The sequence below is a fragment of the Vitis vinifera genome, chromosome 10 (assembly GCF_030704535.1).
Source record: "Vitis vinifera cultivar Pinot Noir 40024 chromosome 10, ASM3070453v1".
Lineage (NCBI taxonomy): Eukaryota > Viridiplantae > Streptophyta > Magnoliopsida > Vitales > Vitaceae > Vitis > Vitis vinifera.
The window spans coordinates 15,986,423-16,013,393 of NC_081814.1; the positions used below are offsets into that span (position 1 = coordinate 15,986,423).

The 26,971-nt window shown below is 39.6% G+C and overlaps 1 protein-coding gene across 3 annotated transcripts in view; it reads right to left on the minus strand.

The window, feature by feature from the left end:
• LOC104880540 (alpha N-terminal protein methyltransferase 1) overlaps positions 1-26,971 on the minus strand; it is a 44,495-nt gene that overhangs the window by 11,115 nt on the left and 6,409 nt on the right. For all 3 annotated transcript variants that reach the window (XM_010657485.3, XM_059740284.1, XM_059740285.1), the window contains exons 3-4: positions 10,554-10,612; positions 6,764-6,883 (exon numbers count right to left, since the gene is read on the minus strand). In XM_010657485.3, coding sequence (XP_010655787.1) covers positions 6,764-6,883; positions 10,554-10,612 — 179 coding nt within the window. The remainder of the gene's footprint in view (positions 1-6,763; positions 6,884-10,553; positions 10,613-26,971) is intronic.

Consider the following 26,971-nt stretch of genomic DNA (forward strand, 5'->3'; position numbering starts at 1 on the left):
AGGAATTCCTAGAGGCGACACAAAAAACAAAGGGGGACACCAAAAAACAACCCCCCTTAACCCAAACCCAACCAATCCACAAAGTCAACAGTGGAAAGAGGACTAGGAACCATATACAATTTGCACCACACCCAAAGATTACAAAAGAAAGAGAATTTGAGCCCTTGAATCAACCGCCCCTCATTTTCAAACACCCTACTGTTTTTTTCCTTCCAAACAGTCCAGAAAAGGCATAAGGAGCAGCCTGCCACACCTTTTTCCTTTTTTTGCCCACAAAGAAACCTTTTTTTTATTGGTAAATAAGATTTGTATTAAAAGAAAGAAAGTATACATGTTGTATACAAAGAAAACCAAAGACAAAAAAAGGTGCAAAAACACAAAACCCGCTACCACGCCCTAACGAGAGCCTACCCAATTCACAAAATCTAACAACGATAATGAACCATCCTCAATATACAACCGAGCCCAATCCCAAAATAGATACAAGAAAGAATTTTTAATAACTTGGTCCATGCTTTCATAGTTATAAAAAGCTCTCCTATTCCTCTCCCACCAAAAAGTCCAAAAAGGACACAACGGAGCAACCTTCCAAGCTTTCTTCCTCTTTTTACCAACAAAAGTCCCATGCCAACTCAGAAGAACCTCTCTAACTGAAGAATGCATCACCCATTGGATACCAAAAAGCACAAATACCAACTACCCCAAAATACAAGCTTTCGAACAATGGATGAGGATATGGTCACTTGTTTCTTCTTCTTCCTTACACAAGTAGCATCTATTAAAAATCCTTCAACCCCTCCTTTTGAGCTGATCAAGAGTCAAGATCCTGGGCCCTAGTTGCTTCGCAAGCAAAAATTGTAGGCACCCAACAATTCCACAAAATGCCATAGGGGAATGACTCCAGTCTCCTATTTGCCAAAGAGGAGTAAAAGGACTTAACAGAAAAAGCATCATCCTTTGTAGGTAACCAAACCATAACATCATTAGTCTCCAAAGATAAGTGGTGAGCGGACAATCTCCCAAATAAGGCTTGCACCTCCTCAAGTTCCCAATCATGAAACCGCCTACTAAACCTAGGACTCCAGAAGCGCCTCTCTAACAAAAGCCTTGCCATCCTAGAAGCGCCTCTTTAACCGAAGCCTTTCCTAGACTCCATCCAACTTCAAAAAACCTAAATCTGAAGCAATTTTCCATCAAACAATTTCCATACTGTTTCATTTGTATAGCACTTTAACAGCAAGGTCCAGGTGGCACCTTTCAACTGATATAAAGTATTCTGGTCTTCTGTATGGAAGGAATGTAGTATTCTGGTTTTGAAGTTTATATAACTTGTTTGCTACAAGATGTTTCACAGAACTTAGAAAACTAAAGTTTGTACTGAGACAAACCTTAACATTTGTCTTTTGGTAGGCAAGACCAACCTTAGCATCATCGTCCTGATATAAATTTGCCTTTCTATCTTCCCATTTAAATCTTCATCAAAAAGATACTTAAATGATGTAAAAATTGTAAAAACTATGTAAAGATTTAGCAACTAGCAATTAACCACAACTAAATTTTTGGATGGAGGACTCCTTTAAGTCTTACACATTCGAGGATTCTTAGGCAACAACAGAGCCTCTACACTGGAAAGCCTTGCAGGTGATGAGTGACCTATGGCTTGCAATCATATTTTTAGTGAAGGCTCTTCTAGGATACTCTATCAAGCTCCCAGCTATCTTTGCTATCATCGCCATTTTTTATCTTGTTTCTCTTTTAATTTGGTATGAAAGAGTTTATCCTTCATTTTATCATATCACTTCTTACAAAGTGTTTATGTCATGACAATTCACACAAAAACACACATACTAAAGTCTAAAGATTAATTTTTTTGGACTGGTCATAGAATGATTTTTCTGGTTAGGTTTCTTTAGCTTCATTAGAAATAATTTTAAGGCTAATCAAATATCAAGCCAAAAGTACTTTGTTGTTAAAGACCCAGAGGCACTTTAATTTCTGTCTGTTGTTTCCAGAAACAAGTTTTTAAAGTTTGTTCAAGGAACATATTTCGTTGTTTTGTCACTGTAAGTTTTCAGTTTTCTGTTTTTAGGTAACAATAACTTGTGAATAAGAGGGAACACAGATTTTCTGTTTGATCATATTCCAGAAATAGCTTTAAGAATGAAAGCCACAGAACTTAATGAAAAAAAAATGGGGATTGACCATGTCTATAACACAAAAAAGGAGGGGAAAAAAGGGAAAATAAAGAAATGAATGGAGAGCTAGTCTTGAAGAAATCGTCTGAATCAATTCAGAGATGGGATATATTTTGGCTTCCAACAAAGTAGAATAACTTCCAATGACTTGTTTATTTGATTAGCTGCAAAGGGGTAAAAGACAGGGAAAGGCAAGGGGAAGAGTGTTGCTGATGAACTGAAATAGGTTTGTGCTGCTGTAGAGTTTAACGGTTTCCTACAGCTGAAGACCTAAGAAAGATGAGTTTAGTAAAGACATACCAAATTGAACCAACTGACGCTTTGTCAATTTAGACATATCACATGGTCGGCATATACATGTCTTGACATACACATACATCACTAAGATTTACATGAAATGTCTAGACAAATTTATCAATCCTTTAAATGATCCATATTTTGAATTCCATCTGAAGCGAAGATGATACTAATTGAATCCCATGATAAAGCTATTAACCTGAAAAAAAAGATGCTCCTTGTATAGAGAAAAAAAAAGAGAGAAAATAATAGAGTGTATATGAATTTATTGCAATGAATATTCAAATTTCCCTCTAACTGCCTTAAAGCTCTTTCCCAAGAGCTGAACCTCCAAAGACTAGTAGGGGGATTGAAGGTCAACGAAAGAACAAGCTCCAAGAGATTTTGAAACCTTTCCTGGAAGTGAAAATTATACATTGGGAAGTCAAAAGAAAAGAAGCAGAGAGAACTTGAAAGGTTTAAATTGATGGCACTCAAATGATAACAGGTTATTTTGAAAAGGAAACAGGTAATTTCTTTAAACATTTTGAGATTTTAGGCAACATTTAAGCTCAATTGGGAAGGGGAAAAAACAGAAGGATAAAAAGGTCAGCATGGTGAGTAACAGGCAATTGACCCTTCAAATATTTAACTTAGGACCCATTTTCTGCTGCTTCCTGGCAGTCCCAAAATATGTTTTGGCTCGTCACAAATGCTTTAGAGAGTTTTAAACTACACATTAAATCATTTTAATCCAGAAGAGAATTGGGATTCAGAAGTTCTTCTTAGCAAAGCTAGGATTACTGTGCTTTCCAACAAAGATACATGAAGAGGTTTTTGGACTTCTATTTTTTTTTTTTTTTCCCCTAATAATTTTGGAAATCCACCTCTTCTCTAAATAGGTCCTCTTGAAGAACTTTACTGGAAACAGCAGCTGTGACAGACAGCCCATTTGTGGTTTGAATGGGGAACTTTATAAGTTAGCTCTTCAAATGGCAAACTCATAAGAACATTGAACAGAAAAGGGAGCATGGAAGGGACATGAGAGCATGGGAATGGAGTGGATGATTGCATATTATAAGGAGTTCATACATTTGGGACCTGTAGAGAACTACATATGAAATCAACATTGTTAGTGGGGAATAGTGCGTAGCACACTGATGATATTAGTAAAAAATATCTCAAAGAGAAGTGTCCATATTCATATAGATAATTAAAAAGACAGCTAATCTGGTACAGTAAATGATTAAATAATAGTCTTTACTGTAAACTGAAAACTTCAACAAGAAATTATTGGACAAGCATTTCCCTAAGTCTTTTGTTGCAAAATTCTTTAATAAGAATGCATAGATTTCTCTTCTGGGCATCATGCACCCGTCAATAAAAAATGAAAAAAACCTATAAAAAAAAATTAAAAAATAGATTTCTCTTCTTATAAATTGTTTCATACATTGAAATCATCCGAATCTCTTAGTAAATCAACTTGTTTCAAGTTAGTTTCAAGTATTGTCCTTATAGTTGCAGATCTGTTATGAGAGAATTTCGAGGAGGCTGGATGGTTGGAAAAAGGCTTTTTTGTCTTTGGGAGGGAGGATTACTCTAATTCAGTCTTGTCTGTCTCACATCCCTAGCTACTTCCTCTCCCTCTTTAAAATCCCAGCATCAATAGCTTCAAAGATTGAGAAGATGCAAAGGGATTTTCTTTGGCCTGGGGCGGGGGAAGGGAAGAAAGATCATCTTATAAGATGGGAGGTTGTTAGTAGACCAAAGAAGTTAAGAGGTTTGGGTTTTGGGAAGACTTCTATGAGAAATATTGCTCTCTTAGGGAAATGGCTTTGGAGGTTCCTTAGAGAAAGGAGTGGTCTTTGGCATAAGGTTATTGCAAGTATATATGGGACACATCCTAATGGATGGGACGCCAACATGGTGGTTGGATGGTCACACAGATGTCCATGGAAGTCTATTGCTCAAGTTTTCCAGGTTTTTTCCCCTTTTGTCCGCCTAGTTGTGGGCAATGGGGAGAGAATTCATTTTTAGGAAGATCTTTGATGGGGTAACCAAACTTTGTGTTCTCAATTTGCTGATCTTTACAGAGTTATTTATGTGAAAAACCTCACTGTCTCAAATGTCCTTGGCAATTCATTTCCACTGTCTTGGAATTTTAACTTTCGCCGCAATCTTACAGATTCAGAAATTGATCTCCTTCAGAGATTAATGTCCTCCCTTAGTTATGTGCTTTTCTATCCTTCTTTAGCAGATTCAAGAGCGTGGTCTTTATCTTCGTCAGGATTGTTTTCAGTGAAATCTTTTTTCTTGGCCTTGTCAAAAATCTCAAATCCTATCTTGTTCCTTCCGGCCAAGTTCTTGTGGAGTTCAAAAGTCCCTTCAGAGGTTAAGGCCCTCGCTTGGTTAGTAGCATATGGGAAGGTAAACACCAATGATAAATTGCAATTGAGAAGACCCTACAAATCCCTCTGTCCTCAATGGTGCATTCTTTGCAAAGGAAGTGGAGAGTCGATTGACCACCTTTTTCTTCGTTGTCCTATTACCATTGGACTCTGGCACAAGTTGTTCAATCTAGCAAGCTTGGTTTGGGTCCCTCCAAGGAGTTTTGAGGACATGTTGGTTATTACTTTTAAAGGCTTGGGAAACTCATTAAGAGGCAAGACACTTTGGCAAATCGCTTGCCTTACGTTGATTTGGTTGGTGTGGCAAGAGATAAATAATAGGATCTTTGAGGACAAAGGGAGAACGGAAGAGATGTTATGGGATTTAATTCGGTTCTATTCTTCTCTATGGCCTTCTTGTACTGAAGCTTTTAGAGGAGTTCCTCTAAGTGTTTTACAACTCAACTGGATTGCGGTTTGTGCTTCAAAAGTTTGAAGTTTGTTGGGGTTTCTCTTTGTTTTTAGAGTTCTATTGTTGGGAGTTTTCTCCTTTGTTCAGTTTGTGTAGGAAGGACCTCTCATCCTTCCCTTGCTTTCTTCTCTTTCTTTTGTAACTTTTCTTTCTCCTGTATCTTTTCTTCTATTAATATATTCTTCTTCGTTTCCGATCAAAAAAAAAAATGCAAATCTTACAAGAATCCAAGTGAAAAAATAAAAGATTGCAGTTTCTAATTGGGCCACAAAGCAGAGGAGCTGTAACTAAAAGCCAAATTCCCAAAATGTCACCAAGTTCTATGCATTGAATGGTTTGGATAGCTAACAACCCTATTAGTTAATCGGATCATTACTTAAACCTGATCTGTTTAATCAGAATTTAGTAAAGAATTTCCACATGGTAGTCTGTTAAATGCATCCAGAGAGAAACCTTGTCATCGCATTCCCCCCCGAGCCAAAGCAAGGTGCATCATGTGTGCCTCACTGACCCTGTATGGCTTTTTCGCACCTAGGGAAAATTTTAATAACACTGAGCAAATGCAACCGAAATGGTCCAGAACAGACAAGAATGATCCAAAATGGATAAAAGCTGGACAATTTTAAGAAATTGGAACATAGGTGCTTTCACCTAGAATTCCCATCTAAAACAGAATGTTTCAGCTCATTTTGACAAAATGAAGCAAATTTCATAACACATGAAATCAGATGAAATTTGAAATCCCCATTTTATAAATCAAAATATTCTATTTTCTGATAAGCACAGTTAAATGAATCATCTGCCTATCCATTAAACATGAATGAATTCATTCTAAGAGTTTAATAAATGATCTACCTTTCCTTTTTCTTTTCTTTTTCTCTTTCTTTTTTTTTTTTTTTTTTTTTTTTTTTTGTTTTTTCTTTCTTTTTCTTTTAATGGTTATTATTACATTAATTTTGGTGAAAACACCCTTCTACTTAACCAAATCGTTTATTCAAATGCTATCAAAATCAAAGCTGATAAATTTTGCAGCTACCACGAGAAGCCACTATTAACACATTTTTATAAGAAAACATAGACAAGTCAAGGCTCTAAACAGTTACCCTAAGACAATAAAATGCAATCACTTCCTTTTTTGGGGGGCAAACCAAGCGGTTCTTGGCATGCATATATGTTAGTGTCACTAAAGATTTATCAGATATGAGTACATTATCAATTGATTATTCTTTCTCCTCTTCTTTTCACCTCTTGGTTAAGCAACCTTCTTCAATTATCAAGGAGTTGGTTTATTCAAATCTAGATTTCATATATCAAACTTCAAATCTGTAGATTTATGGACACGGTGATCTATAGCAATTATTCACTTTGAAACTGTACATGTGTATAGCAGAGTTTTTATTATGTGCATGTGAGTAATATCCAACTAGATTTACCTGAAGTGGAACACAATAAAAGTTGGCTGCCTTGTGCATATCCGAAAACATAAGCTTTCCAGAAGCCAAAGTTTCACGGGCAGCCTCCAAGAAATGCGATGCTGGCTCAACAAGATCAACCTATATCCAAACAAATTACATTAACCATTGAAAAACCTAACACAAACAATCAGTTGAATCATGAAATTCAAACTGTCAGCAGGTTTACAACAGGAACCAGTTTAGAAAACCCAAGATTTATTGCAGGCTGATGGAACAATCTAATTCATGATAAGGGCAATTTGACATGGACTAGTTTGAGCATGTAAACAGTTGATCTAAAGTTGGATTAAATAGTGAGTTTTTCATATAAATGATGTTTTGTGAAGGCTATCTTATGTATATTAGCAGTATCTGCATTTTTTAAATGCATGATAATACTCATTCTTATCTGCTCATCAAAAGAAAGAACAAGAGAACAAAGAAGGATTAGATATCTGTGAAGAAATAAAAACAAGTACCCACCCCTAAACACACCATGGACAAAGCCCTAATTAAAACAATACACTACTTAGCAGAAATAACCCTACTCCTTGAGAAAGGAGCCCCACAACCCAAAAGGATCATGATAATAAGAATGCCTGCAAACTCCTTGGTAAATGATACCAAAGAGAAGTCAAGAAGTGATTCTGTCCCACAATCCACCACATCTCTGCCTGTATTAAAGAAATTTTGGGGTTCTTCTTACCCCAGACCCCGTATAGTGTGGCTAGTAACACAGCAATGCTATAAAAGACTGCTCCTAGCATTCATGCTGGAGTCTTGAAAAGAAATAACCAACATGTCCAAGATCACATCAGGACCACAGATTGGACCCTAGCAAAAGAAGATGAAAGATACTGCAAGAAGACAAGCCTTAAAAGAAATGCAGAAGTCAGCTTGCTTCTTGCTCCACCCACAAAAAGTGGCATTTGTGAAGGTTATAAGTTTTGTAGGGTCCCCTGAACTAAAGCAAGTTGTCAGCAAGTGAGCCACTAAATAAGCAAGGGTTTTGACTTTCATGGGAGCTTTAACTCCTAATGAACTTGAGGGGAGAAACCATATAAAATTTGCTACTTAGAAAGGATAAGCAAGAAGGATTTCATAGAAAATAAACCTGATATAAAAAACAAGAAGAGACTCTTCATAAAAGGTAGAAAAAAAATGAAAAGAGAAATTCTAGAGACTAACCCATCAAAAGCCAATCCTAACAAACTCAAAAAACCAATCCCCCAAACCCCTATCCTCAACCCCCAAACAGACTTATAGGAATATCAATGAACTCTTCAATTGGTAAGACCTAAAAAGAAGCCAAGGAACTAACTTATGTTCAGTAAGTTCAATTGCTCTCTGATAGACCTCAATGTGTCCTAAACATAAATCACCACTTCCAACCATCTTTATCCAACTAATAAATGACCACTAGTCACCATGATATTGCTAAGATCATCATCACCTTCCATTGATTGCTATAAAAAATTACCATTATCAGCATTCTTAACACACAATTGTTGCTAGAATCACCGTAATGACCTACTCTCAATCGTATAGATATTGTCCGCTCTAAACCCAAGAGGGCCTTCACGGTTTTAAAATGTGTCTACATGATTAAGAGGAACTCATAGTTATATAGTGTCAAGACCTTTCTCATCTACCCGATGTGGATATCACAATCGCCTCCCTATGCAAACACAATGTCCTCGTTGTGTCCCACAAGATTGCGAGGCTAAACAAATAGCACCCCTCATAGGACCAAACAAATCCCCACACCAGAGTCAAGGATTGGCTCTAATACCGTTTGTAATGATCCACTCCCATCCATATAGATATTGTCCACTCCGAGCCCAAGAAGGCCTTCACGACTTTAAAACGCATCTACATGGTTAAAAAGAGTTCATACTTATATAACGCCATGAACTTTCTCTCTTTTCTAATGTGGGATATGACAATCACCATCCTCATGGTCATTAGCACTACATCCATCACCTTTAATTCTTTATTACCACCACCATTATCGGCATTCTTAACACTCAATTGTTGCTAGAATCACCATCCTAATGGTCATCAGCACTACATCCACACCTTTAATGCTTTATTATTACCACCACATTTCTCAAAATAGCAACAATTAGTATATCACCCTTAACCACCTCCCATCGAGGTCACCAATACTTTTGTCATCCTCCTGATGAGTGAACATCTAGCTGCCAATTCCTACCTAGCTTTTTTTTTTTTTTCTTCCCTTTTTTAATAGGCAAAAGAATTTTATTGAAAATGCCAAATAAAAAGGGACGCTCCCCAACTACATAGGTTGTATACTAAGGGCACTAAGCAACAAAAAGAGAAAGTAGAAACACAACAAAGCCAACACCTCCCTATGCTGAACAAAATCCAATTTGTTGCCTTTGTTTAGGTTTTGGGGAATGGAGAGGAAGCCATTGTAAATTAGAATTAGGCTTGCAAGCTGAAGCACACAGGAGATTTGGGGATTAGGAGGATTAGGAATGGAGCACTCTTGGGCAAGTGGATTTGGAATTTTCCTAGGAGGATTGATTCGTTGTGGCTTAATGCTATTAGAAGTATCTATGAATTACATTAAAATCAATGGTTACTAAATCCGATTTCCCCTTTTAAAACTTTGATTTTTGAGTAGCTAGTCAAATCAGGAAGTTGAGAAATCCTTCCTACACTTTATAGATTGTTTACCCCTCTCTTGTCACTCATGGACTTTGGTTCCTCCATATCAATTTTATCTATCTTTTTTCACGCTTTTCTGAGACCAATTCTTCAATTGTCTTTCCATAGCACAATTTCATTTGAAAGTTATTCTGACTGAAGTCAAAGTCTTTGCATGGTTAGCAATCAGTACAACAGTAAATACCAATTACAAGAGTAGCAAGAATGGTAAAAAGGGTACATTATATGCAAGGAAGAAAGAATTAATCAAAAGATGTTTTAAAAGGCTTGCTGGAATTGGATTGGTCCACTCTAGTATTGCTTCCATAGAAATGGAGCATTGTCATTCTCAGTATATACACAAATACCAAGACAAAGTGATCCTCTAATAAAAGTGGGGTGCATACAAGAATTCCCCAATGAACTAAAATCAAGATTTGAGAAATGCAGGGTTTTCCAAGAAGAAACAAATGGAGAACTTTTTCTTTTCTTTTTCTTTTGTTAGCTTGTGATATCTACATATAATGAGAATAAGAACATGTTTTAACAGCCAAAATATTGACTTCCGTGTAGGTCAGCAAAAATCAAAGGTAAAAGACCAAATAAGAAAATTGAAGCAAATTTGATGCCACATATCCATTGCCATTTTTTGCTAAAGTTTGTTTTTATCTACTGCAACAAATTAAGGATTTTCTGCTCCTTCTTATGACAGGTTTTGGGACCTAATGCATCAATGGAGATTGACCACTTGGAAGAGGAGCAAGCTCGTGCTGAAGTCTTTTCCAGTTTTCCTTTTGCAGTTAAGCAGTGCTCGTGACTGGGGGATGGATAAGAGGCATGTATATGGAAATCAATCTTCTGAAACATGAGTGAAGACACAATTCAATCCTTATATTAAGCAACACAATAGAAAAGATGCACTAAAAGCCAACAAGATTTATCAATTCCAGAATGTTTGCTTGTTTTGTAACTGATACGGGTGCACAAAGGACTCTCATTACCAGAAAAGAGAAGGCTAATCTATGTTTGCTTGTTTTGTAACTTCTATGGGTGTATAAAGGACTCTCATTACAAGAAAAAAGAAGGCTTGTCTTACCTCATTAAAATACCTTATAAGAAGATTCTTAGTCACTCTCCCGATGCCAGAACCACAATCTGCAGTAGATTTGAGTATAAAAATATCATAATGTCATCCATCAATCAAGTAGTTATTTTCACAGCAATTGAACACATCACTGATGCTGAATTTAAAAATTAAAAATGCCACAACAAAAGCAGAAACCATAACTATAACTCGCACAGGGGAATTTTTTTCCTTAATCAGATTCTAAAAGTTCACACAAGGATTTGAAAATTTTGCATTCCCTCTGAAACTTGTTTATAAGCTATTAAATTTTTAGATGTTTTATGGTATCAAAATTGCCCTTATGGATAGGATTGAACTATGTAAATAACAAATAAATTTTTTGGTGATTCAGCTAAACTAAACATTATTGTTGTCAAGGAAGCAATTTATCCTAATACTCTCTCAATCAATACATTTTTTTCCTTCAGAATGAAGCATTGTTTCTGTATCCACAACTCTAGAACCATTATCTGTAATGAGCTTCATGAAAGTTTAGCATTCATTCAATATCATGGTCACATTTTTCTTCCAAATTATTCAAGTTTCATCCAGATTTTCTAATCTAAAGAATAATTCATTCCTGAATATATAATATTAAAAGCATTAATTTTAGAAGCCAAACTTGGTCTCTAGACACCAGATATTATTAAAAACTTTCAGGTGAAACTATTATTAGTGAAACCGACCACATCAAGGAAGCATACCAAAAAATCAGCTTCGTGGAGCAGACCAATTCTGTATTGCCCTTCTCTATATTAAAGAACTTTTGAATTAGTAACTGTTTAATCATATCAAGTTCAGAAGAAAGTCAACTTTTTTTTTTATTGGACATTCAGAAGAAAGTCAATTGATGAGGACTTTTCTTTTTTCTGTTTTTAATAGAATGTAACTTTTCATCTTTTCAACTAACCTCAGCTTCTGATCTGAATGATCTCAAATTCTGACATATTAGCGCCGACTCATGAAACTTCTATCATATTAAAAACAACACGTACATGTTGTGCGCACAATTAACTTTATTTTTAATACAAAATTATCAGAATTAACATATAATAATAAAAAATAATTATGCAACAGTTGAAACCTTTATTTACTGGTAACTAAATAAAGAAGATGTGACTTAAAATAATGTGGAAATAAAAAATTCATGTTGGTAATTTTTTTTAAATATCTTTTTTTTTCGTGGTGGTGCCCACAAAGTAAATTACAATTTTATTCTTGTCATCAAATTAATAATCTAGCTAAAAGCAAGGTTAGATAAATTAATTAATAGTATAATGACAATAGAGAGCCTCTCCATCTGCATTCCTAACAACATAGATTTAGGCAAGCAAAAAGGAAAAGAGAAAACAAAAAACCACCTCTCTCTTCTTGGTTCGAACTCAACTAATCAATAAAGCCTATGATTGACGTAAAATGAAAGTCTATATATACTCTAGCACAATAAGTCCAAGAAAAAAAAGGACACACATAAAGGAAGATTTGATTACTTGACCCGACTGTTCTACACCTTCAAAAGACTTTCTATTTCTTTCCTTCGGTAACATCCAAAACAGGCACAAAGGAACAATCCTCCAAGCCTTCTTCCTTTTCCTCCCACAATAGAACCATACCAACTCAAAAGATTGCCTCTAATAGAGATTTTTTTTTTTTTGATAGATAAAGAAACAAATTGAATTAAAAAGAGCCACCAAAATAGCAACCCAAGGTATACAAGAGACAAAGCTCCCTCCACCACCAAGGCTTAAACAAGAGAAAAAACCAAAAGAATTAGAGCCTCAACAAGTGCCCAACCAATCAAAGAATCTCAGTAAAGTCAAAGGACAATCATCTGTAAACAACTTAGATTTTGATAAAAGAAAGCAAACAAAATCACTTTTCAGCCTTTGGAAATAAAACACCTCCTCATCGAATGCAATTTTCTTCCTTTGTCTTCCAAACCCATCCAAAACAAACATAGAAGGCTTACACTTCAAACCTTCTTGCGTTTTTTTTACCTACAAAAGAACCATGTCATCCCAACAGAGTCTCTTTAACCAACAAGGGAAGCACCCAAGATACCCCCAAAAAGCACAAAAAGCAACTCCCATAAAACCCAAGTCTTTTCCCCATGCTCATTTCCAAACAAATGGCAAAAATAACACCTATTTGCTAAAGACCATCCTCATCTCTAAACTTGATCCAAGGTTAGAACTTTACCCCATGCTACCTCCACGCAAAAAAAAAAGACCCTATGCTACACCCAATTCCTCTCATTGGATAAGACTTGAAGTTGTCTGGTTCTAAAGCATTGTAAAGGGAATTAACTGTAAACTTGTCACTCTTTGTTGTTGTCCAAAGCATTGTATCTTCTACATCCCTACACACTCTCTTCCCACGCAAACATGATAGAAATCTCTCCATGCAATCCACCTCCCAATCATTAAAAGGACTAGAAAAACAAGGATTCCACCCCCTCCCCTCCTCCCTTCAACATAATTCCAAACATCCTCCACCCAAATATCCTTGGAATTGACTAAAGCAAATAAAGAAGGGAAAGACACACTTAACATATTGTCCCCACACCTCTTATCCTTCCAAAATATCACTCATCGCTTGTTACCCATCAAGAAGGAACACCTAGTTCTCACAAGATCCCAATCCTTCCATATCGCTTTCCGCAACCCAACCCCATACCCCTCTCTCACCTCTGGAGAAGACCACCCCCTTCTTTCTTCTTCATACTTCCTACGGATAACCTAATTCCAAAAGGCCCATCTCTCATTCGTAAAACGTCAACTCCACTTGCAAAGGAGAGCCTCTTAAGAATTGAAAGACTCTTAACACTCAAACACCTTTCCTTTTGTCTAAGCAAAAAATTCCTCATTTAACAAGATGTGGCTTACGCTCTAACACCCCACCTCCCCAAAAAAAGCCCCTCTAAATATGTTCTAACCTCATTCTAACAACCTTAGGAATACAAAACAAAGACATAAAAGAAATGGGCAAGCTAAATAAAGTACTCCGAGTTAAAGTAAGTCGTCATCCTCTGGAAATGTATTATCTTTGCCACATGGACAACCTTTTACGAAATCTCTCTTCTACTCCATCCTAAGTTGTCATAGAGTTAAGCGAAGCACCTAAAGGGAGACCTAAATAAGTGGATGGAAGACAACCCACCTTGCACCCAAACTCAGTAGTTAGGTCATCCATATTATCCACCTTTCCCACAAGAATTAACTCATTTTTCTCTAGATTAATTCTCAACCCTAGAATCGCCTCAAACCACATAAGCAGCCAACATAAATAAGTGATCTGATCTCGAGAGGCCTGACAGAAAATAAGAGTGTCATCTGCAAACAACAAATAAGAAATCTAAACACTTTGCCCAAACCTACCTTGCACTTCACAACTAGATAAGAAACCTCCAGCCATGGCCCTCTTTAAAAGGGAACTAAGCACCTCCATTGCAATCACAAATAAATAAGACGAAAGTGGATCCCCCTGTCACAATCCCCTAGAGCTGTGAAAAAAGCTTGTGGGAGTGCCAATCACCAAAATAGAAAACCTTACTGCGGAGACGCACCCTTGATCCACCCAATCCACTTCACACCAAAACCCATTCCATGCAAAACCAAAAGCAAAAAATACCAGTCCACATGATCATAAGCCTTCTTGATCATAAACCTCTAATAAAGGAATGCATCACCCACGCGACTCCAAGCAGAGAAAAAACCAACTACCATAGGAGAATTGCTTTGGAACAATGAAGAAGCAAGTAATCAGCTGATTCTTCATCCCTTTTACACATGTAGCATCAATTTGGAATATTCTAACCCCTCCTTTTGAGTCGATTAAGAGTTAAAATCCTTCCTCAAATAGCTAGTCAAGTAAAGAAACCTAACTTCATCAACACCTAAGGGTTCCATACTATGCTTGCAAGGAAATACTCGCTCCTTCCCTTGGCTAAGGATGTAGGCAAGGATTTGATAGAGAACTTGGAAGTCTTGGTTTCCTTCTAGCCAAATTTGTCCTCCTCATCACTTCTAATTGAGATTGACTGCAATCTCTAGAAGAAGACCTCCACTCCTTTCAATTCTCAATAGTGGAACAATATATCAAACCCACCCCCCCTCCCCTTATCCTCTCTTTAACAACCTAATCCCACAATTTTGCTATCTAAGTGTCTTTATGAATGACTAAAAAATAACACTGGGAAAGACTTTTCCAAAGAAATTTCACAACAACATCCATCTTTCTAGAATTTTATACTTTTGAAGACTTCCCATCCATTTCCAATATCCCTCCATAGCCTCACCATTCCTTACCACCCTTGGGCACCATCCCCCTTCTTTTGTCCCATACCTCCCTATTATGGCTTGTTTCCAAAGGATCATTGGATTCTAAAAAGTCTTTTTTCCTTCTTAACATCCACTCATTTTAACTCACCTCAAGATTTCAAGTAAAGTTTGGAAGAGCCTCCGTTGAAGGAAAACAAATAGTGCTTTGAGAGTTGAAATATCTTGTTCTTCAATTAACTCCAGCAAACTAATGGGAAAAAAAAGTGTGTGTGTGTGTGTGTGCGTTTCTTTTTTTGACAGGCAAATGAGAAAAACGAATAATAAACCTAGCAGCGTACTAGTCTTCCTATTTATGTATTTAAAAGGAATGGATCCTAAGTGCCACAAAGGCATATTCAATAATTCAAGCTTTAACAATATAGCCTACATCAAAAGCTTTGCCTTAGGGAATGTGCAACCCTTCCAAAACTCATTTAGGACCAGTGAAAATAGGTTGTCCTACCTATTAGACTCACAAACCCAAAGTATCATCATTGGCAATCATCTGATAGTTGCACCTAAAATTCTTAATGCATAATGTTCTCTTTTATAAGAAATAGAAAATTTTTTAACAAATAAAATGAAACCAAATAGAGCACCACGAGGATAAAAAAAAATTCATCAGTATATAGCTAACCAAAACTAAACTAAAACAAAGCCAAATTACACACCTAATGAAAATCAAATTAAAATATCAATATTATGTTAATCATCATTCACAACAATATCTTCTTCAATCTCATTAGTGCAGAAGCTCATACACTTTTCCACATTTAAGCCACCCTATAGTCATTATTCTCATGAAAGACTCAATCTACACGGCCTTCAGCCTTTAAAGAAACACCATAAGCAAGGGGTTCCAAGTTCGATCCCATGCACCAAAAAGGAGAAAAAATTTGCCAAATGTTTGACAATGTACTAATTTCAGTTAATAAACATATAGTTTAAAACTACGATAGCTAATGCAAAAGAGTGATGTCACAACTTTGCAAAATGCTTCTCTAAAGTTTTTTTTTTTTTTGATAGATAAACAACCAAATATATTAGAAAAGGCTAAGAAGCCGCACGTATACAGGGGGTATACTGAACAGCCCAAAACAAGGCTGAAACAAACAAAAAAGGGGAAAAGCCTCACCCACCCTCAAGTGGTCGCAAGCCACTCCAAAAAGCCTAAAAGAGAGTAGGTTTCCTCACCAATGTACACCTTATCCCAACTCCACAAGTTACATACAAAAACAATTTTGAATTTCTGAATATCTAAAGACCCTCCCCTGAAAGTTAACCTATTCCTTTCCTTCCAAACCGTCCAAAATATACACAACGGGATGGAATTCCATATCTTTTTTCTTTTTTTCCCCACAAAAGAACCCCTCTAACTAAGTAACACCTCTATAACTGACTCTGGAAACACCCATTGAACTTCGAAAATGGCAAGGGTAATCTCCCAAATAGTTTTAACCACTATACAATGTAAGAGAATATGATTCGCATTTTCCTCTTCGCAGCCGCACAAATAGCACCGATTAGGGAGCTGCCACCCCCTTCTTTGAAGCTTATCCAAAGTGAGGATCTTCCCCCATGAAGCTTCCCAAGCAAAAAAAGACACTTTTGTTGGAACCTTATCCATCCAAATGCGTCTATTCGGAAAAACACCGGCTGAGGAGCCACTCAACATTTTGTAGGCACCCTTGGCCCCAAAAACTCCATTGCCTTCCCGTTTCCATCTCACTGAATCCTCTTCAGGAGAAATCCTGAAGTCCTTCAGAAGATTCAGCATATCTCCTATCTGATCCAGCTCCCAATCATTGAAATCTCTAGCCAATCTGAGATTCCAACCTCCTTAACCCAGGCTAGAATCCCATACTTCACAAACTTTGGCATTCTTATGACCCGCCAAGGTAAACAACTGAGGAAAAGTTTGAGAAAGCGCCTCATTGCCACACCACTTATCCGTCCAAAACAAAACTCTATTCCCCTTCCCAACCTTAAAATCAATGCTCTCCCAACACCAATCGGCCTCCTTCATGATCTCCTTCCACAATCCCACCCCATAAGGCCCACAAACTTCCTTAGTCCTCCACCCACATCCCTCTTGACCATATTTCACCCCTATCGCCGTTTTCCAAAGATTATCCTTCTCATAGGCATATCTCCAAACCCATTTGCCCAGCAAGGCTTTGTTCAACAAGTCTATCTTTCGGATGCCTAAACCACCCTCCTCCTTAGGGCTGCATACCACCTTCCAATTGATCAAGTGAACTTTCCCCTCCAAGCTTCCCCCCCCCCCCCACAGGAAGTCTCTTTGAATTTTTTCAATCCTTTTTGCCACAGCCTTAGGAATGCGAATAAGGGAAAGGAGGTAGATGGGTATGCTGGCCAAAGTGCTCTTGATAAGAGTAATTCTTCCCCCCTTCGAAATATATTGCCTTTTCCACTGGGCTAGTCTTCTTCTCATTCTCTCTTCCACCCCATCCCAGGAAGAAGAGGTTTTATGTTGGGCTCCAAGGGGCAGCCCCAAATAAACAGTGGGTAAAGCCCCCAATCTGCAACCTAGCTCAGCTGCCAACTCCTCCAGCTCATCCACTTCCCCCACAGGAATTAGAACACTCTTAGCCAGATTAATTCTGAGGCCGGAGGCTGCCTCAAACCACGCCAAAATCCAGCTTAGATTGGTAAGTTGCTCTCTTCTAGCTTTGCAGAAAATGAGTGCGTCGTCAGCAAAGAGGAGGTGAGAAACAGTCAGCTCTTCCCCCCCTCTCCCCCGCAGCCTACAGCCTGAAATAAAGCCCCCCTCACCAGCCCGTCTAATAAGGGTGCTAAGCACTTCCATACCCAAGACAAAAAGGTATGGAGAGAGGGGGTCTCCTTGCCGCAACCCCTTTGAATTCGAAAAGAAACCAGCTGGAACCCCGTTGATTAATATGGAGAATTTGGCAATAGAAATACACCACCACATCCAATCCATCCAACGAGACCCAAAGCCCATCTTCTGAAGCACCTTCATAAGAAACTTCCAATTGATGCTATCATAGGCTTTTTCGATGTCCAACTTGCATATCATCCCTTTCTCTTTTCTTTTATACCAATAATCAATCACCTCATTAGCTACTAGAGAAGCATCCAAAATCTGTCCCCCTCTCACAAAGGCATTTTGGTCAACTGAGACCACCCTATCCAGCACTTTCTTTAGCCTATTTGCTAGGACTTTGGCCAAAAGTTTATACAAACCCCCAAGCAAGCTGATTGGCCTGAAGTCCCCCAAGTCTTCAGCTCCTCCTTTCTTAGGAATAAGGACCAAAAAGGTGGTGTTGAGAGACTTGGCAAAGGACCCATGCTCAAAGAATTCCTTAAACAGATCCACCACCTCCTCCTTCACAAAATCCCAGCAATCTTGCCAAAAGGCCACTGTGAATCCATCCGGGCCTGGAGCTTTGTCTCCCCTCATCTCCATCAGTGCAAAATGGATTTCCTCCTCAGAGAAAGGCATCTCCAAGTCTTCAGCTTCCCGGGAATTAAGTTGATTGAGTTGCAGCCCCTCAATATCCGCTCTCCACCCCGGCTCTTCTGAGAGTAATTTCTGGAATGCATTCACAATCCCATTCCTCACCTCTTGATCCTCAGTCAGCAGCTCCCCATTGATCATAATCCTATCCAGGGAGTTATTCCTGCGGTGGGCATTAGCCATACGGTGAAAATAACCGGTATTCCTATCTCCTTCCTTGAGCCACAGCTCCCTAAACTTCTGCCTCCAATGAACTTCTTCCATTAGCACCCATTTATAGAAGGCATCCTTGGCTTCTTTTTTCTGCTCAGTTTCAGCTATAGACAGACTCCTCTCACTCTCCACTCCATCCCAGTACTCCAGCTACTGAAGGGCAGAATTTTTGTTGACTTCCAGCCTACCAAACACCTCCCTATTCCAAACTTTAATATTATGTTTCAAAACCTTCATCTTATAGGCCAATCTGAAGCTGGCCCTTCCTCTCACCTCAATCCCTTGCCACCACCCCCGGAGAAGACCATTAAAGTCGTCCACTTTCAGCCACATATTCTCGAATCTAAACGGGGTGGGGCCCCTCCTTATCCCCCCACCCATCAGCAAGATAGGAAAGTGATCGGAAGTGGGTCTATGCATTCTGCATTGGGCTACCCCACTAAACATATCTAGCCACTGCTGAGTCACAAGAAACCTATCTAGTCTAGCCCAGGATTGGTTATTCCTGCCCCCACTCCAAGTGGCAATACCCCCTTTTAAAATGCTTCTCTAAAGTTTTTTTTTTGATAAGTAAGCGATTATATTAACGAAGGCAAAAGCCAAAGAGCATACAGGGAGTATACAAGGCTACAAACCCTTAACCAAAGAACAAAAGAACCCCACCCCTACTTGGAAGCTATCCACTCCAAGAAACCTATAAGGGAATTCGACTCCATATCAATGTACACTTTAGCCCAACCCCAAAAATTATACACAAACGAAGTCTTTAATTTCTGAAAGGCTAACACACCCCCTTTAAAGGCGAGCCTATTCCTCTCCTTCCAAATTGTCCAAAAAATGAAAAGCGGGATGGACTTCCACACTTTCTTTCTTTTTCTCCCCACAAAAGAGCTTTTCCAACTACTAAGAACCTCCTTTACAGAATTAGGAAAGACCCACTGAACACCACACAATGCAAGAATAATATCCCATAAACCTTTTGCCACCGTACAATGAATAAGAATATGATTGATAGTTTCCTCTTCACATCCACACAAGAAGCACCGATTAGGAAGATGCCATCCTCTTCTCTGCAATCTATCCAATGTAAGAACCTTCCCCCAAGTAGCTTCCCAAGCAAAGAAAATAATTTTTGTTGGAACTTTGGCCACCCAAACATTGCTATGGGGGAAGGCCGCTTCATCAGCATTAACCAACACCCTATAAGCTTCCTTAACTTTAAACAGCCCGTCCGCTCCTCCCCTCCAAAAAACCGAATCTTCCTCCATAGATACTCTATAGTTCCTCAACTCAACTAACATATTGTCCACCAACCCCAATTCCCAATCGTTGAAGTCCCTCAATAGTCTTAAGCTCCACCCTCCTTGACTCAGATTCTGATCCCAATAATCCTCCACAGTGGCGCTTCTTTGGACAGCCATGGAGAAGAGGTCCGGGAAAGCTTCGGACAGCACGTTGTTTCCACACCAAGGATCAATCCAAAATCTTACTTTATTGCCTTTTCCCACCTTGAATACCATGTTATCCCAACACCAAGTGGACTCCTTCAGAATTTCCTTCCACACACCAACCCCAAACACCCCATTTGCCTTCTTTGTTCTCCACCCAAATTCCTCTTTCCCATACTTAGCCTCAAGCACTTTTTTCCACAGCTCCTCCTTAGCCCGCGCAAACCTCCAAATCCATTTGCCAAGGAGAGCTTTGTTTAACCAAATTAACTTTCTTAACCCCAACCCTCCCTTCTTTTTATCCGTACATACAACCTCCCACTTGATTAGATGAGCCTTATTCCCTCCATTGGCTCCTCCCCACAAAAAATTCCTTTGAAGCTTTTCTAGTCTTCTTGCCACTGATTTAGGCATGCGGAAAAGTGACATTTGATACAAAGGAATGCTGGCCAGCGTGCTCTTAATGAGAGTAATTCTCCCTCCTTTGGACAAAAAATGACGCTTCCAAAGAGCAAGCTTCCTCCTCATTTTCTCCTCCACCCCATCCCAAACGGAGGAGGCCCTATTAGGCGCCCCAAGGGGCAGCCCCAAATAAACAGTGGGCAGCTGTCCCACCTTACACCCAATTTCCGCAGCCATATCAAGCGCCCCTTCCACCTCCCCTACCGGAATGACCATGCTTTTCTCTAAGTTAATTTTTAAACCTGAGGCGGCCTCGAACCATAATAGGATCCAGCTCAAGTACAACAGGGACTCTTTCTTTGCCTCACAAAAGACAATTGTATCATCCGCAAACAGGAGATGAGTTATGTTTACGGGCTGCCCTCTTCCTTTCCATATCCTACAGCCATAAATGAACCCCCCTTCAACGGCCCTCGATATTAACGCACTAAGGACTTCCATTCCCATGATAAATAGGTAGGGGGAAAGGGGATCCCCTTGCCTAAGACCTTTAGAACTTGAAAAGAAACCAGCTGGAACCCCATTCACCAACATTGAATATTTGATGGTAGAAATACAGCTCCACATCCATCCTATCCATTTTGATCCAAAGCCCATCTTATGCAAAACCTTTAATAGAAACTGCCAATTGATATTATCAAACGCCTTCTCAATGTCCAACTTACAGATTAGGCCTTTCTCTCCCCTTTTTTGCCAAGAGTCTATTACCTCATTTGCTATTAGGGAGCCGTCAAGAATCTGTCTCCCTTTTATGAAGGCGTTCTGGTCAGGGGAAATCACCTTATCTATGATTTTTTTGAGCCTATTGGCCAGCACCTTAGCCAATAATTTATAAAGACCCCCAAGCAAACTGATTGGCCTGTAGTCCCCTAAGTCCTCTGCCCCCCCTTTCTTCGGAATCAAGACCAGAAATGTATGATTTAGGCTCTTGATGAAAGAATTCTGATCATAGAATTCTTTGAACATATCCAAGACATCCTCCTTGACAATCTCCCAACAATTTTGCCAAAATGCTACAGTGAAACCATCCGGACCCGGGGCCTTGTCCCCATTCATCCCCATTAATGCAGCATAAATCTCAGCTTCAGTGAAAGGGAGCTCAAGAGCATCCGCTTCTGATAGGCTGATCTGCTTCAGCACAAGACCCCCTATATCCGCCTTCCAATCCGCGTTTTCCGAAAGAAGATGCTGATAAGCATTTACTATTCCATCCCTCACCTCTTGATCTTCTGTAAGTCTCACCCCATTAATCTTAATTTTGATCAGATTATTGACTCTCCTGTGGGCATTAGCCATACGGTGAAAGAATCCCGTGTTCCTATCCCCTTCCCTAAGCCATATTTCCCTTGATAGCTGTCTCCAATGCACTTCTTCCATCGACACCCATTTTGAATAATTCTCCTTAGCTGTTTTTTTGTGGCCTAACTCTTCCTCTGATAGAGCCCTCTCTTCTTCCACTACGTCCCATCGCTCCACTTGCTGAAGGGCTTCAGCTTTGTTTTTCTCTAACCTTCCAAAGACCTCCTTATTCCAGATCTTTAAATTGTGTTTCAGACCCCTCATCTTAGCTGCTAACCTGTAGCTCGGCCTTCCTCTAACCACTATCCCTTGCCACCACCCCTCTATCAGCTCTTTGAACCCCTCAGCTTTGAGCCACATGTTTTCAAATTTGAAGGGGTAAGGACCTCTCCTTAGACCACCTCCCTCAAGCAAAATCGGAAAATGATCCGAGATTGGGCGAGGTAATCTTCTTTGATTAGCCCTACTGTACTGATCTATCCAATTGGGGGACACCAGGAATCTATCCAACCTGGCCCACGATTGGTTGTTGAGCCCCCCACTCCAAGTGAAGGATCCCCCTTGCAAGGGAATATCAATAAGCCCTAACTCATCTATGACCTGGGCAAACCTCCTCATAGCTGAAGTGATCCTCCCATTTCTACTCCTTTCAGCTTGGTATAGAGTTGAATTAAAGTCACCTCCTAGACACCATGGGTCCTCCCACAGTCCTCTAATTGCCCCGAACTCCTCCCATAAACACTCCCTATCCTTTCTGGAACAAGGACCATAAACCCCTGTGAACACCCAGATTACCCCATCTCCCACATTCCTGAATCTACAGGAAATGGAGAATTGGCCCTCTTCCACCCCCAGCAATTCCAGAGATCTTTTGTCCCAGCAAATCAAGACACCCCCTGCTGTCCCCATAGCATTTAAAGCTTTCCAATCAAGATATCTCCCCGGCCCTAGACTCCTCACCACCTCTTCAGACATAACTTGCATCTTTGTTTCTTGAATACAGAACAGGTCCACCTTTTGGCTTCTGATAACTGACTTGATAACTTTCCTCTTGGACCTGTCATTCACGCCCCTCACATTCCAACTCAGAAGTCTTACATTCATTGGACAACTGAACTTTGGATCCCTCTGCCCTGTTGAGGGCCTTTCTTCCTAGTGTCCCCTTCATAATTAACAGAGCACTCCAATCTCTTAAGCTCCCTTTCAAATCTTGTAGTCTCCAGTAGTCCTTTGTCTATTATTTTCTCCCTTCTTTTCCTGATTTTTCCTAAGAAGTTCAAAATTTCCTTCTCTAAACCTTCCGTAGAGAAACCCAAAAAGTGGCTGAACTTAATCAGGCTACTTTCCTCCCAATTGAGCTGGTCCTCCTTTCTGCCCTCTTGACTAGCCCATTGGTCTGTAGTCCACCCCAAATTCCTACCCGTAGGGTCATCGCTACTGATTTCAACCATGTCCCAACAGCCCTCCCTTCTTCCTGAATGATCTTCTGTATTTGGTCTTCGCGACCCACTTCCAACCAGAATTCCTTCTCTTCTCCCCCCAGAATGGTCGTAATACTCCCTCTCCGGAGTCCGACCGAAACAAAGAAGATTAGAAGAGAAAGACCCTTGAACCCTGGTACCCCCCATATTTATCTCTGAGACATACCTCGCAGCTTCTTCTTCTAGCATTCTTTCAGCGCTCGGGTTGATTGGGTCCAGCTGTTGTCTTCTCCCCATTTCTTCCTCTCTGCATCTGGTGAACTCTTTCTCTAAGTCATCAGCTTTAAAGTGACCGTTGGAGCAAGAAGGAGGGTTTATTAAAAGAGGCCCATTATCTGAAAGGTGGGTCTGGGCTAAATTGGATTTCCCCTTATGAGCCTGGCCCATACCATAGCCTGCACCCCGCCCCAACCTATTAGGAAGCCTCGGCCCAGACTGATCCCCCTTTGGGGCATCAGAAGCTGGAGGTGACTTGGGCCCAAGGGCCCGAAGTAGCCCAGAAGCTGTAGGCCCAGATTTGGAGCCAGGCCCCTGCGGCGAGCCCACTCGCGTCTGGGCTCTCTTTACAGAGGGGCCCAAGTCCTGCGACAGACAGTCAGTCCCATCATCTGACTGACTCTGCGCCTCGGTTTCCACGCCCACCAACTGCTCCACTCGCGTAGCAGCGCGTGAAGCTTCGTCACCTTCAACCTCCCTCGTTGATGGATTCCACCGGCTTTGCTTTCTCCCCTCTTCCGTCCTTATCGACGGCATCCTCTCCCACCATAGGGTTACAGAGTATGTCGTCTCTTCAAACCCTAGCTCTAGAGTGTCAGGGAAAGTCTCGCCGTCCGATCTGACCAAGACCCTGGCCCACTGCAACTCCTCCAAGCTCTCCGTCTGAGGATCGACGTCGAGAAACCCTCCACACGCATCTCCCACCCTTTTCAGCACCGACGGAACCCATAACGACATTGGTAACCCTAATATTCTCACCCACACTTCCTTTCTTGTCTCCCCTTCCTCCAAACAGCCTGAGTTTGGGTCCCAGCACTCCAAGCCCATTTGAACACCTCTCACAGCCCTGGTGCCTGATAGATTAACCCGTCTCGCTTCTTCCACAAATTCGAATTCCAGCAGCACACGTCCTTTTCCCATACTCGCCATCCCCATCTTGCCTTTCAAACCCCAAGCTTTGGCCATTTCCCCACCCAAGGTTTCCAAGGTTACCCCTGTTGTGATGTTGGGGCTCCAGCTTCCGATCAAGCAATGTTCTAGTCTACTGAGATTTCTACTTAGTTCCTCCCGAGCCACCTCCACTCGTATGATCTTGGACTCCTTGTTCCACCCACCCTTCACCGCATCTGCAAACGACCTCCCTTTCGTCATCTCCGTGCACTGCCTTCCCCTTACCCTCATTTCTTCTTGTTTTTCCTTATTAATAATACTGTTATCCAACTGATAGAGAGCCTCCACCATCGCCGACCATCCCCCCTTGCCTCCTTTGCCCTTCGGAATACAGATACTATAACTTTTCAACTCCAAATCAATAACCCCCAACCGCAAAAAACAACCCCCCCTGTTCGTAATGCGCATCAGAGAAAAGTTCCTCCCCTTTTCCTTCCAACCCTTTTCCCATCTGCCTTCATTCACATCTTCAATGCACTGATGAAGGCCTTCCATGAACAGTCCGACGCTGAACATCCCCATGCGCACCCAAGACGATACCCCTTTCTTGCTTTCTGTGATGGTTATTAGGGTTTTCCCTCTCCTCTCCTCCATTTCCAGCACGAAGGACTTGGACTCCACCCCAAAGCTCCTCGTCTTCCTTTTCCTCCTATTCTCCGCGCGAGAAACATTCTCGCCGCCGGCGGGTTCACTCGCTTCCTCGCTCTCGGCCGCCCTCGTTCTCTCACTCGCTCTCTCACTCATGATTTTGTGAAAAATTTTTTTGATAAGTCTTCTCTAAAGTTAAACTACCAATTAACTCAAAATTTCAAGTTCTTAAGTAATAGTCCAACCATGCATATTCAACAACTCTTGTGTAGTCTCCTCTGCCGCAAAAGTTTAAATGAAGGGAGGAATTAAGAGATGTTGAAGCTCAAGAAATTCCAAAAGGAAAATTAAATTCTCACCCATCTTTCATGTTTCCTTACCCACCGCAGAAGTTTAAATGAATGGAGGAACAAAGAGAGGTTCAAGCCCAAGAAATTCCAAAAGGAAAATTAAATTCACACCCACCTTTCTTGTTTCCTTACCCACCTTAATGAATTTTTTTAAGTCCCTAAATAAAAGAAAAAAAAAAAAATCCCTTTAAATGGATTCCCTAACCCACCTTAATAACAATAATAATAATAATAATGATATATAATGAAGAGAGGAATGAAGTGATACGTTTTTTACCAGTACTTTTTATTTTTTATTTCCTTTTTGCATTTATTGAGGATCAAAAGAAGAATCTGTACAAAGGTTTGTCCATCCAATTAAGCCTTGACACTCTTCGTAGCATCCAACATACTATGTCCAAACATCCTTCACAATGTAGATATGTTCAATCCTTGTCTTCCAAATACCATGAAGGATGTTTGGACTTTCAAGGTAAGCCACCAACATTTTTTCTTTCTTTTTTTATTTTTCTTTGGAAGGGTGTTTACAAGTTTTCAAGGACTGGAATTAGAAGACATACATGTCTCCTGGTGTCTTCAAAATGCAAAATATTCTTTTAGGTTTAAAATGAGAGAAACAAGATGAGTGTGCATACACAAATTTCTTATCTTGTAAAATCAAATAGATAAGAAAAAAAGCAAACAAAATTGCAATTTCTCATCCTTTGTACTTTTTAATCCTTAATTAATATATACTTTGTTGTTTCTTATCAAAAAAAGAAAAATTGCAAACAAAATTTGATATGGTAATTTTTTTATAGGCTTTTTTCAATTAATATCATGTGGACCAATAGTAGTTTATAAAAAAACATGGATACAATCCTCTGTGGTTATTCTTTCACAAAAGAATATCTCCTAAGATTTTCCCTTCATCTTGATCCAAATGCGAGCAAACAAGTGCTTTGAAATGATGGTGTAATTGAGGGTGTAAGATGACTTGTTCTCAAACAACCTTGTTGAAAGTGAGAGAATGAGCTATCTATTGTGCTTGCTATCCTTCCACGAACTTGTTGAATAGAGTCTAAAGTTTTTTGGAACTTGATTTGACACTTGGGGCTTCCTTTGGTCGCTTTAGAAGGATTCCCATGAGTTGAATAGAGCTCTTACTTTGCTTGCTTTGGAAGAATCCTTATAAGAATACACCTTTATTTATAAGTGAAGCCAAGGATTCAATTTGGTATTCGGAAATAGTTTTTTTTTTTTTATTCAAACAATTTGATTCCTTAATTTGGTAATTTGTCTCGTGTATTAATGAAACTTACCAATAAGAGAATATATGTATATATTTGATAGGAAACAATAGTATAATATATTGATGCAAGTAAAAATAAGTACAAGGAAGGATGAGAGATCCTCCAAAAAGTACACAAAAAGAAAGCAAAAAACTTCACAATTCAAGAATCTATACAACTATGAGGTTCTACAAACTATGTCCTATGCGAGAATATACAAAAAATAATCTATCATTGCTAATCCACACCCTTGGAACTACACACCAACATCTAATCAAGTTGGATCAA